The sequence below is a fragment of the Octodon degus genome, unplaced genomic scaffold, assembly GCF_000260255.1.
Source record: "Octodon degus isolate 3935 unplaced genomic scaffold, OctDeg1.0 scaffold00107, whole genome shotgun sequence".
NCBI classification, from domain to species: Eukaryota; Metazoa; Chordata; class Mammalia; order Rodentia; family Octodontidae; genus Octodon; species Octodon degus.
The window spans coordinates 8333757-8345306 of NW_004524683.1; the positions used below are offsets into that span (position 1 = coordinate 8333757).

The following is an 11550-nucleotide window of genomic DNA, read 5'->3' on the forward strand; positions in this document are numbered from 1 at the left end:
TTCCAAGTGTCTATAAGAACCTGGTTCCTAAGCCTGCACCACCTCCTTCCAAGGTATTGTTTGGATTCAACATAAGAAATTTGTATAACATGATTGGAAGTAAATCAAAAAACATTTATTCTTTTTTTCTTCCTGTTGAATCATTTACCAGATATTCATTTGTACCTTTTCTGTGTATAATATTGTACCCTGTCTCCAGACTCTGCAGCTGCCAACAGCATTTACTTTATCTCATAAACCCGCTCCTCCTCATTTGCTCTTTCCATTAGTAGCATTAATAACCATCTGTCTCATCTGAGTTTAATATCTTGGCTGCTTCTTACCTAGTCTTCCTTACTAAATCATTCACCTCAGCTGACCAGTTAATTATACAATTCCATCAGTTTACTCTGTGTTATTTTCGTTATGTCATGCTATTGTATACTTTCTCATCTCTCTTAATGTTCATCCTCCACAGAACTTCTGCAGTAATCATCCTAAAAATTAAATACAGCTGGGTGTGGGAATCCGTGCCTTTTGTTTCAGCTACTTTTAGGAGGCTAGGTCAGGAGGGCTGTTTGAGGCCAGTCTGAACACATAGTGAGCAATGTTTTATATGCAAAAATGAAAGTTGAATATATCACCTACCTTCCTAAGCCTCTTCAGTGGCTATAAACTATATACAGCTCAGAATTTTTTTGGGAGGAGTGGAGGGGAGTCATAGTAAGGGCAGGCCAAATAGCTCAGCAGATTAAAGTGCCTGCAAGCAGGCCCAGGGGCCAGGGGTTCAATCCCCAGGCCTGCCATGCCAGCCCCACCCCCCTAGGGCATGCTGAGACAGCAATTGAGACTGGACATGGTAGTGTGCACCTATGATCCCAGCACTTGGGAGGCTATTAACAGGTGGATCACTATGAGTCTGATCTAGTAGTGAAACATTGAACACCTTGTGGACCCTTCCCTAAAATACAAAAAAAGAAAAAAATCATAATAAATATGCTTGGGATATATAAGATTTTTGCATATGGCATATCATTTTCATTTTTTAACATTCCTTTAAAAGTGTAGAACTATTAATAGTTTATTTTTATTTTTACTATTAATAGTTTATGAGCCATATAAAAATGTTTCAGGAAAAAAAAAATGTTTCAGACCAGTAGGCCAGTGCATAAGGTTTGTTAGTCACTGATTGGTTTGGGTTTGGATGTGGGTTAAGGTTTGGTTTTTTTGAGACAGGTCCCTCTGTCTAATTCAGACTGACCTTGAACTCACTAATAATAGCCCAGGCTGGCCTCAAATGTGTCAGTCTCTTGTGGGATTACAAGCATGCATCATCACACCCAGCACTGATGTTACAATGCAATGTTCAGACTACTTAATCATTCCATGTGTAAGTCTTCCATGTAAGTACAGTCTATCTTTTCTATCCTACTGCCCCTTTTTTCTCTTTTGGGAGGAAATAATTCTTAACTCATGCCATTCACTTTGTGAATTATTTCCTATCATATATATCTGAAGATCTAATTATTCCTTATATCTTTATAATTATGTACTACTCTGTGTCTCTTAAACACAATAGCTACCATGCTTTATTGTATCTATTTGTTTTTCTTATATGTAACTGTAAGAGCAGGTTTCAGGTTCATCATGATTATATACCTGGCACATTTACATAAGCACAGAACAATTGCATGGATGAGTTCAACCACTGTAAAAACATACTAATAATTAAAATATACTGTGTTAAAAGAAAAATCAACTGAGTACAGTGATGTACACCAATAATCCTAGCTACCCTGGAGCCTGAGGCAGGAGGATTGCCAAGAGTTAAAGGCCAACCTGCACTGCACAGTGAGAATTTGTCTCCAAAAAAAAAGTTTCATAGACTGGGCATGGTGGCGTTACAACTGTAATTCATGAAATCTGGAAGACTCGTGAGGCAAGAGGATCACAAGTTCAAACCCCAGCCTATGCAAGATCTTGTCTTTTAAAAAACAAAAAAGGGGTGGAAGGGACCAGAAAGGGCTGTGGATTTAGCTCAGGGTGAAGGCCCTGGATTCATTCCCCAGTGCTGCAAAATACTTTTGTAAGTACTTCATTTCAGAGTCTGCAATAATTGTTAGACTACATAAACTATAAAAATGAGTATGGCAGGGGCCAACCAGATAGCTCAGTGAATTAAAACGCCTGCTTAGGCAGATGCAGGGCCTGGGGTTCCCCTTCCTCCTGGGCCTGCCCTGCCCCTGGGGCACGCTGAGGCGGAGATTAAGACTGGGTATGGTAGAGCACACCTGTAATGCCAGTGCTTGGAAGGCTGAAAACAAGGGATCACTATAAGTCTGATCTGTGTAGTGAAACCCTGTAGACACTACTAAATACATTTAAAAAAAAAAAAAAAACAATGTCATTGTGTACTCAAAATCTCATACATATGTTTAAAATAAGGTTGCAAGGATAAAAATCATGATACAAGGCTGGGCATGGAGGCCAGCCTGTATTCCCAGCACTCAGGAGGCAGAGGCAGACCTCTTTTAAAAGAGACCAGAAAAAAATCACGATACAGAGCTTAAGATCATGTTATCCCTGTTGTGAGCTAAGGGTGAAATGAATATTGAAAACTAATGTAAAGGTGGTTGTTACTGTCCTTCAAAAAATAGTGACATTTGGCAGAGAAGGGATGTTGTAATGGTGGATAGTAGGAAGGAAATCTTAAGTACTGAGGATTGAACATGGCCTCACACATACTAGACAAGTGGTAGAATCTTGTGCCACTCTAAAAAGCTATTTTTATGTCTTTTATGTATTTAGTACAGCGTCTCACTATGCAACTTGGACTCAGTGATCCTCCTATTTTCAGGCTGCCCAGTGCTGGGATTACAGATGTGTGCTCTGTCTTAGTGGCCAGCTCAGCACATCCGAGTGCATGGCTAGCAAGACATGTGGTACTGAGGATCAGACCCCATTCCATACACTTGCTTAGCAGGCACTTAGTCCACTGAGCTATCTCACTGGCCCTTTAAAGCTGTTATTTTGAGAAAGCTACTGGTTTTGATAAACTTTTTCAACAAAAAATTTGGGAATTACAGTTTTAGAAGTACTTGCAATATAGCTCCTGACATATCCTATTAATTATTCCATGACCAGAAGTTTAGAAACCATACGAATTTTTTAAGAGCAAGTCAAATGGAAGGGGGCTTTTCACAGAAGGAAATTGAAATTTTACCAAAGCCAAAGGAAGTGGTACACACCTATAATCCCAGCACTCAGACTGGACGAGGGTTGCTTCAAGTTCAAGGCCAATCTGGGCAGTACTTGAGTGAGTTTCAAGGCTACTCCAAGCTCTGTAGCAGGGAATGCATCATGGTGTAAGAGTATAGAGGCTTTGGTGACTCGGACAGTCACAAATTTCAATTTGGGGAATGGAACAGAGTAGAAAAGCAGCAAGACTGTCCAGAAATTAAGAGAAATATTGCTAGGAACAATGAAAACTTGCTGTTATTACTGAAAGATGTGTATGTTGATTCCAAACGTCCTATATTGCTGGGGAGATGGCTCAGTGGAATGAGCGCTTCGTTGGCAAGTGCAAGGGCCTGAGTTCAATCCCCGGTTCCGCCAAAAAAAAAGTATAACAAAGAGCTGTGACCCTGAGAAATCCAAATGTCCTGTATCATCCCTGGTGGTAAAAGATGCTGAAACACAGCAGGAGCCACAGAAATTCAGATTGGCAAAAGGCCATCACTTTGATACGGGTATTAACATTCCCAACGGCAAAATCTCCATTGTAGAGTCTTTCCACTTCTCAATAATCATGAATTGTATCTAGAAACATGGACTACTGAGAAAATAACACAGGAGTACCATTTAAAACTGAAAAATGTAAATTCACTTCTCAAGCATTTTACTTTTGAAGTCAAGATCTTTCCATCTTGAAAACAAGGTAGCAAGAATCAAAATGAAAAAAACATGAAATTACTTTGTGTGTACATATCATCCCCTTGTTCTGTTCATGTTCTAATTTTTAGCATATTATAGAAATTGCTGAGTGTATAGTACCTTCCTTTGACAGAACCAGGGATTGAACTCAGACCCTTGTGCTTACAGGGAAGCACTTATTCTACTGAGCCATCTCCCCGGCCCCTAGTACCTTACTTTGAAAGAATACTGTTACTGAGCTCTGTTGACTTTTTAGGTTACTGATAGAAAGTATTTTATTTTTTAAAATCTTTGATTTAGGCATAGTTCCTATGTATTTGTCAATATGACTAATCATAGCTACTGATTTATTGTAAATGAGAGAAATAATGTATTATTTTGAGCACATAATAACACTTAAATGTGCTTTTTTGTTTTTTTTTTTTTTGTGTGTGTGTGTGTGTGTTTGGTACAGGGTCTACAGGGTCTCACTCCGTAGAACAAACTATAGCAGTCCTCCTATTTGCAGTCTCTGAAGTGCTAGCATCACAGGCACACAACAACCATATCCAGTCTTAATTGCCCTCTCAGCTCACCCCAGGGTTGGGGCCAGGCCAGCAGGACATGCTGGGGATCAGACCCAGCCACTGCACTCTGAGTAAGCAGGTGCTTTAGTCCACTGAGCTATCTGGCCAGCCCTTACACTTAAACGTTTTCAAACAACAAATGACTTTGCTTCAGAAGAGTGGTTCTTTTATTTAAAAAAAAAATGAAAGAACTCTCTTAGTGTAAACTGTTTTTTTGTTTTTTGTTTTTGGCGGAACCAGGGATTGAAATCAGACCCTTGCGCTTGACAGGCAAGCACTTATTCTACTGAGCTATCTTCATGGCCCATAAACTTATATTTTAAAACTAAATCACTTAAAACCATTTTGCTTTATATAAAGATCAGTAATTGAATCACCAGTACTGCTATTTCTGAGCCATCTACATTCTATGGTTAGGTACCTATGAATATGGCCTCTATTATATAGTGTCACACAGTGAAGTATTTCCTGTGTCATACTTTAGCTTCAAAAAAAAGAAAAAATAAACTCCATAACAAGGCCTCGTCTCAAACAAAACAAAACAAAATTTCACCCCAAAAGTTGAGACATACTATGCCATGTTTAAGTAAAGACAAATGATTCAGTACACCTGGTATATAGGAAGTAGTGAAATAAGATTTCGTGGAAGTCTTTATAAAAGCTAGAGAGAGAGGTTTTGGGCAGCAATAACAGTGTCACATACTACCTATCTACATAATTTTAACAATTGAAAATTTTGAATGAGTACACATTAGTTTTTCTATTTGTTTTGTTTAATAAAGTTTACCTACAGTAACAGAAGAGTATTTGAGCCTCGAATGCTGGTGAATGGCTACATCCTTGGAAAAGATTGAAAAGAATTCAGGAAGGCCGCTAGAGAATGAAGCATCAGGACCTTAAAAGGGGAAAAGGGACCTGTTCAGAATTTTAGTAGTGAGCAATATCTCATTCTTCAAAGAAACACATTTTAAAAGAGCTGGAAATATAACTCTGTGTAAAGCTCCTGATGGTTCAATCCCTAGCACCATGAAAACAAACCTGAGGTTGAGATGAAGTTCATATTAGTGGATTTTAATACACATAATTACATAAAGAAAAGAGAAGTAGAAAGCTAGGCATGGTTTTGCATGCCTGTAATCCCAGCACTTGGGACACTGATACAGGAAGATCATTGAGAGTTTACAGGCAGCCTAAACTGCATAGTGAGACCCTGTCTGAAAAGACCTCTGTGAGAAAGCCTTTGTCATCCAAAAATTGGTTTTTTTCACTCAAACTCTTGCTTTCTCCTGTAGTTCTTAGTTCTGATTGTTTTATTCTAAAAATAAATAAATACATAAATTTTCTACTTGGTTTGGCCCCACTGTATTGACTTGCCCAGGTTTTTTGACTTCCTCATACAGTACAGTTAAAGCATGGAGTATTCTAACTGTACTCTGTTGCCATCATAGTTGGAGTTATGGCCTGACTCCACAAATCCAAGCAAAAGGTTTAAGGCTTTGGACTAACCCAGAATTGTCTAAACAGTTACAGTGCCTACCCTGACCTAGAGCTTCTTGACATCTAAATTCCCACAAAAGTTTTTTTCTGATGTGATTTATGAAAGTTAGGAATCAATGTCAGTGAAAACATGTGCCAGGTACAGTGACTCCCACCCATAGTGCCAGCAGTCTGGGAGGCAAAGGCAGGAGTGGCTGCAAGTTCCAGCCCAGCCAGAGTGACTTAGCGAGACCCTGTCTAAAATTTAAAATGTAGGGCTTAGATATAGCCTGGTGTGAAGGCTGGGTCTCCAGAACAACAACAAAAGAATGTGATAAATGGAAAATCTGTTGGTCATATTTGTATGCAACTTGTAAGTGCTTCAAGAACTAGCCCAATAAAGCTGTTGAGGGCAAGTATATAATCCCAACTTCATAGAAGGCTAAGACCTGAGAACTGCACAATTAAAGCTACTTGGGATTTAGTGAGATCCTACCTCAAAATCTTTAGGAAGGATTGGGCATCTAAGTCAGTGAAAAAGTGCTTACCTAACATGTACAAAGACCCTGGATTCAATCGCCAGTATCTAAAAAAGAAAGCTTTTGAATTTTAATAATAACAGCAACTCTCAGTCTTAACTGAACTAAAACTTTTATTTTTGAGAAATACCTGTTAGTATCCATGACTCCAGTTTCCCATTTGCAGTTATCCTTAAAATATTTAAATCTTAAAAGTTCCACATCTCTCAAGCATATTGAGGCAGGAAAGCTGTAGGGACTTAGGTTTCCATATAACATTTTGCTCTTTATGATTTTATAGCTGACCTGCTTTTGTGCTTGCTTTGACTGATTTGTCTTATTCCCAATGTAGCCCAATGCATGGAAAACTAACAGAATGGAACACAAATCAGGATCCCTTTCCTCTAGCCGGGAGTCTGCTTTTACCAATCCAATTTCTGTTACCAAACCAGTGGTACTGGCTGGTGGTGCAGTTCTAAGCTCTCCCAAAGAGGTAAGAATTAAAGTTTTCCTAAAGTTGCCATTTCCCGTATACTTAGAGATGCAGTGTGAGGTGTAGACAGAATGCTTTTAATTATGGTTACTAAAGAGTTCTTGACTAATGTCTTCCACATTACCATAAGGGTCCAAAAGTGGGCAGTAGCTGGGTAGAGTAAATGCTCTCTCTGGTAGACCAAGATTGTGTCAGGGGCTGGGGAGATAGCTCAGTAGAATAAGCATTTGAAGGACTTGTTCAATTCCCAGTTGGGGAGCGGGGGAGATGATATCAGGCTGGTTATTCTGCTGGTGACAGTAGAAAAATCCAAATAAAGCCAGAAAGTCTTGACTGTAGCAGCCCTTCAAAATTACTGTTTAAATAAAAGATCTGGGGTGTGTGTGTGTTCGTTTGTTTGGTAAAAGACAGTGATATACAGGCTACCAGGTTCCAAAAGTCCATGCTGTGTACATGTAGAAATAGCTCAGAGAATCCAGGTTTTTGCTGTTTGCTACCAGAAACAACTAATTTATGATATTCCCAGAGTCCCTCCAGCACTACCCCTCCAGTTGAGATCAGCTCCTCTCGTCTGACCAAGTTGACCCGTCGAACTACCGACAGGAAGAGTGAGTTCCTGAAGACTCTGAAGGATGACCGGAATGGAGACTCCTCAGAAAACAGAGACTGTGACAAGCTGGACGATGTAAGATCATAAAGTATTTTCTTTTGTTACATGTGTGCTTTTTTTTTAACTGATGGAAGAAAGGAGTAGCAAGATTTTTAAATGTACTACATATTGTTTGTAAGAATATCAGGCTTTAGAGCCTCTGTTAAAATAAGTTTAATTTGTTGTTCTTCAGAGATTCAAATTAAGGTGTTTTTTTTGGGGGGGAGGGGACAGTTTGGTGGAACCAGGGATTGAACTCAGGCCCTTGTGCTTGCCAGGGAAGCGCTTATTCCACTGAGCCATCTCCCTGGCCCCAAGGTTTATTTCAATGACCTTTCATTTCACCTTTACTGAGAACATCTTGATTACTTCAGAGTTTTAGCAGTCTGATTAAAGATGCTGTAATCATCACTGTGCGAAGTGTAAGTTTTTTGTGTAAACATTACTTGTCCAGTTGCTTTAGGTAGATAAATACCTAGGATGTGATTGCTGGATCGCATGTTAAGAAAATGCTTAGTTCTAGGAGCTGGGGAGATAGCTCAGTAGAATAAGAAAGTGCAGGGGCTTGAGTTCAATCCTCAGTTCTGGGCGGAAAAAAAAAAAAAAGGAAAAGAAAATGCTTAGTTCTATAAGATATTACCAAACTGACTTCCAAAGAGATTGTATTGTACCATTTGGCCATGTGTCTGTTTGGCTCTCTAGCCCTTTTTTTTTTTTTTTTTTCTGGTGGAACCAGGGATTGAACTCAGGCCCTTGCACTTGGCCAGGGAAGCGCTTATTCCATTGAGCCATCTCCCTGGCCTCTCTAGCCCATTTTTAAATAAGATTATTTTACTGAATTTTTGAAGACATTTTTATATCTGTCTTGGATAATGCTCCATCAAATGCTCCATCAAATGCTCCATCAAATACTAAAGATTTTTAGTAAATCCCAATTGTGGGTATTACTGTATCCTCCAATTTTGTTCTCCTTCAATTTTATGTTAGCTGTTTCAAATCTTACTTTTCCACGTAAATTTCAGAAAGTTTGTTGTTATAACAGGTCCATGCTTATAACGGACAAACATATGGGCTGAGGTTTTTGTCTTCTGGAAAGCACTGGCTGAACTTCTGACTCCTTGGTTTTGTAGGTTACCTATCTTTTTAGAAAAGATTAGACAATGTGTCCTTTTTCTTATTACAGTTGGAAGAGAACAGCACACCCGAACCAAAGGAAAATGGGGAGCAAGGCTGTCTTCAGAATGGTCTCTCTCTCCCTGTTGTGGAAGAAGGGCAGGTCCTCTCACATTCTCTAGAAGCAGAGCACAGGTTATGGAAAGCAATGGGATGGCAGGAATATCCTGAAAATGATGAGAATTGCCTTCCATTTACAGAGGATGAGCTCAAAGAATTCCACATGAAGACAGAGCAGCTGAGAAGAAATGGCTTTGCAAAAAATGGCTTCATGCAAAGTCGCAATTTGAGCCTCTTCTCTCCTTGGAGAAACACTTGTAAAGTAGAGTTTGAGGATTCTGACACCGAAACCAGCAGCAGGTGTGTGTGTGTGGCCAGCTCAGCCCACCAGGGGGCGGGGCTGGCTGGCATGTGGCGCTGGGGGATTGAACCGCGGTCCCTGATGCTTTGCCAAGCTTGTTCTAAGTAGGTGCCCTAGACCACTGAGCCATCTCTCCAGCCCCCTTGAACTCATTTTGTAGTCCATTGTGGCCTCAAGTGCTGGGATTACAGGTGTGTACCATCCATCCCCATCCCCCCCCATCCCCCCCCCCCCCCCCCCCCCCCCCCCCCCCGCAAAGTTTTGATGTGGTTTCTGACTTCATTTATAGCTCAAGGGAGGCATAAAGGAAAAGGGAACCTGTTTCCTGGGGCAGTTGTGTTGCTCCAGTGAGCAGTTACCATAATAAAATCCTTCTAAATGAGCTTCAAAAAACCTGAGACCCTGGTTTATGGAAAATGAAGGCCTTGAGTACACAGAGCTGCCATTTTTCTGGGCAACTGGCTGGTGAGCTGGGCCTGCTAAGCATGGCAGTACCTTCCTGAAAGAGATTCACAAGATTAGAAGAACAGTCACAAATGTGTGAAATTAAAAGAGCTTAAGGGGCTGGTGAGATGGCTCAGTGGTCTAAAGCACCTACCTAGAACAAGCTAAGCTAAAGCACAGAGACCGCGGTTCAATCCCCCAGCACCACATGCCAACCAGCCCCGCCCCCTGGTGGGCTGAGCTGGCCGCATACACACGCATAAATAAATAAAAATTAATAAAATAAAAGAGCTTAGGTACATGCTTATACACAGGAAACAAAAGTGAAATTTCTTCTGTTTTGATGAGACTTGAGAGCTATTATAATTTGGTTCTTTTCATTATACTAACATGTTTTCTGCTTCTGCTGCCTCTTTATATAGCTTTTTTTCTTAATGTAGAAATTTCCCATTCACGTACAAGCATTAGAGAAGGTTTCTTCTCTGACATTCATTGCACTGCACAGGAAAGTTTCTTTGTGGAAAGTGATGAGCTTCCCACATAGATTTTCCTACTGGTGTCATATTTTCTTTACCTGTCCTTTTGCCTCCACCAGGTTATTGAAAGCAATGGGATGGCAGGAATATCCTGAAAATGATGAGAATTGCCTTCCACTCACAGAGGATGAGCTCAAAGAGTTCCACATGAAGACAGAGCAGGTATATTATAAATCTTCTTTGGATACCATTTAACCATTAAGAGAGAAGGGAGTCTGGATAGTTCTTGCCATTAGGAAGCCCTGAGTTTAAAGTGAGAAAAAGACCTTAGAAAGTCTAAAGCAAATCACCATAATAGAAATGTAACGGGACCCTGGGCTCTGCATAGGCAATAAAGAGTCTCTATTAATGTATAATAAACCAAACCATGCAATTGACTCTAGCAAAAATAAAGAGAGTAACCTATTAGCCCAGGTGCCCTTCAGCTCTTAAGAGATTCTCCCTACTTCAGCTTCCCAACTAGTGGGTTTATGAACTCTCAGTCTTTAAGAAAGAGCGGTATACCCTCCTGTAGTTCCAGCCCCATATGTAGTTCCCTGGTGGTGGTTGGGCTGGTACAGAGGTCAGAAGTCCCCCCGCTCCCCAATTTTATTCAACAAATGCCTGAGACAGTAGAGATAGTGCACACCTGTAATCCCAGGTGCTGGAGAGGCTGAGGCAGGAGTTTGAATTAGGACTAGGCAACTTAGTAAGACCCTGTCTCAAAATATAAAGGCTTGGGGTGGTAGATAAATGATGTTCTTGGTTCAGTCCCAGTACTGTACCAAAAAACAACAGGTTTTTTTTTTTTTTTTTTTGCAACTGGGTTTTTTTCCTGAATAAAACAGTGCCAGAGCATAAGGTTTACAGCAGCAAACAAGACAAATGAAGTTTCTGCAGATCCCTCTGACTTGACAGTTCTGGCAGCAAATATTTAAGGTATAATGAGCATTGGATAAGTTCTATAAAGGAACTAAGTACAGGCTGACCTTTACAACTCAGAACTGTGTTAGAAACAGGAAATCTTAGACTGGGTGTGGTGGTGCGTGCCTGTAATCCCAGCTCTTAGGCTAAAAACAGGAGAATCACTAGAGTCTGATTTGTATAGTGACACCCTGCAGACCCTATACTAAAATACAAAAAATAAAGATCAGGAAACTTACACTGAACTTTGAAACAATTTCATGTGATTCATTTGTACATGGACGTTTGAAAAGCACTGCTGTAAAATATCTCGGGACTCCACACACAATCTTCTGTTTCCAAACTGAGCCCCGGCCTTGCCCAACTGCGTGTGCAAATTTAGTCATTGACTGTGGGTTGTTTGTTTTTTTTTTTTTTCTCTCCCACGCTGTCTGCAGCTGAGAAGAAATGGCTTTGCAAAAAATGGCTTCATGCAAAGTCGCAATTTGAGCCTCTTCTCTCCTTGGAGAAACACTTGTA

The 11550-nt window shown here is 40.3% G+C and overlaps 1 protein-coding gene across 1 annotated transcript in view; it reads left to right on the plus strand.

Moving 5' to 3' along the window:
• Nucleotides 1–11550, plus strand: part of Gpbp1l1 (GC-rich promoter binding protein 1 like 1) — a 28171-nt gene that overhangs the window by 14634 nt on the left and 1987 nt on the right. Inside the window, exons 5-10 of the mRNA XM_023724188.1 lie at nt 8–53; nt 6825–6965; nt 7492–7650; nt 8798–8922; nt 10188–10290; nt 11469–11547. Coding sequence (XP_023579956.1) covers nt 8–53; nt 6825–6965; nt 7492–7650; nt 8798–8922; nt 10188–10290; nt 11469–11547 — 653 coding nt within the window. The remainder of the gene's footprint in view (nt 1–7; nt 54–6824; nt 6966–7491; nt 7651–8797; nt 8923–10187; nt 10291–11468; nt 11548–11550) is intronic.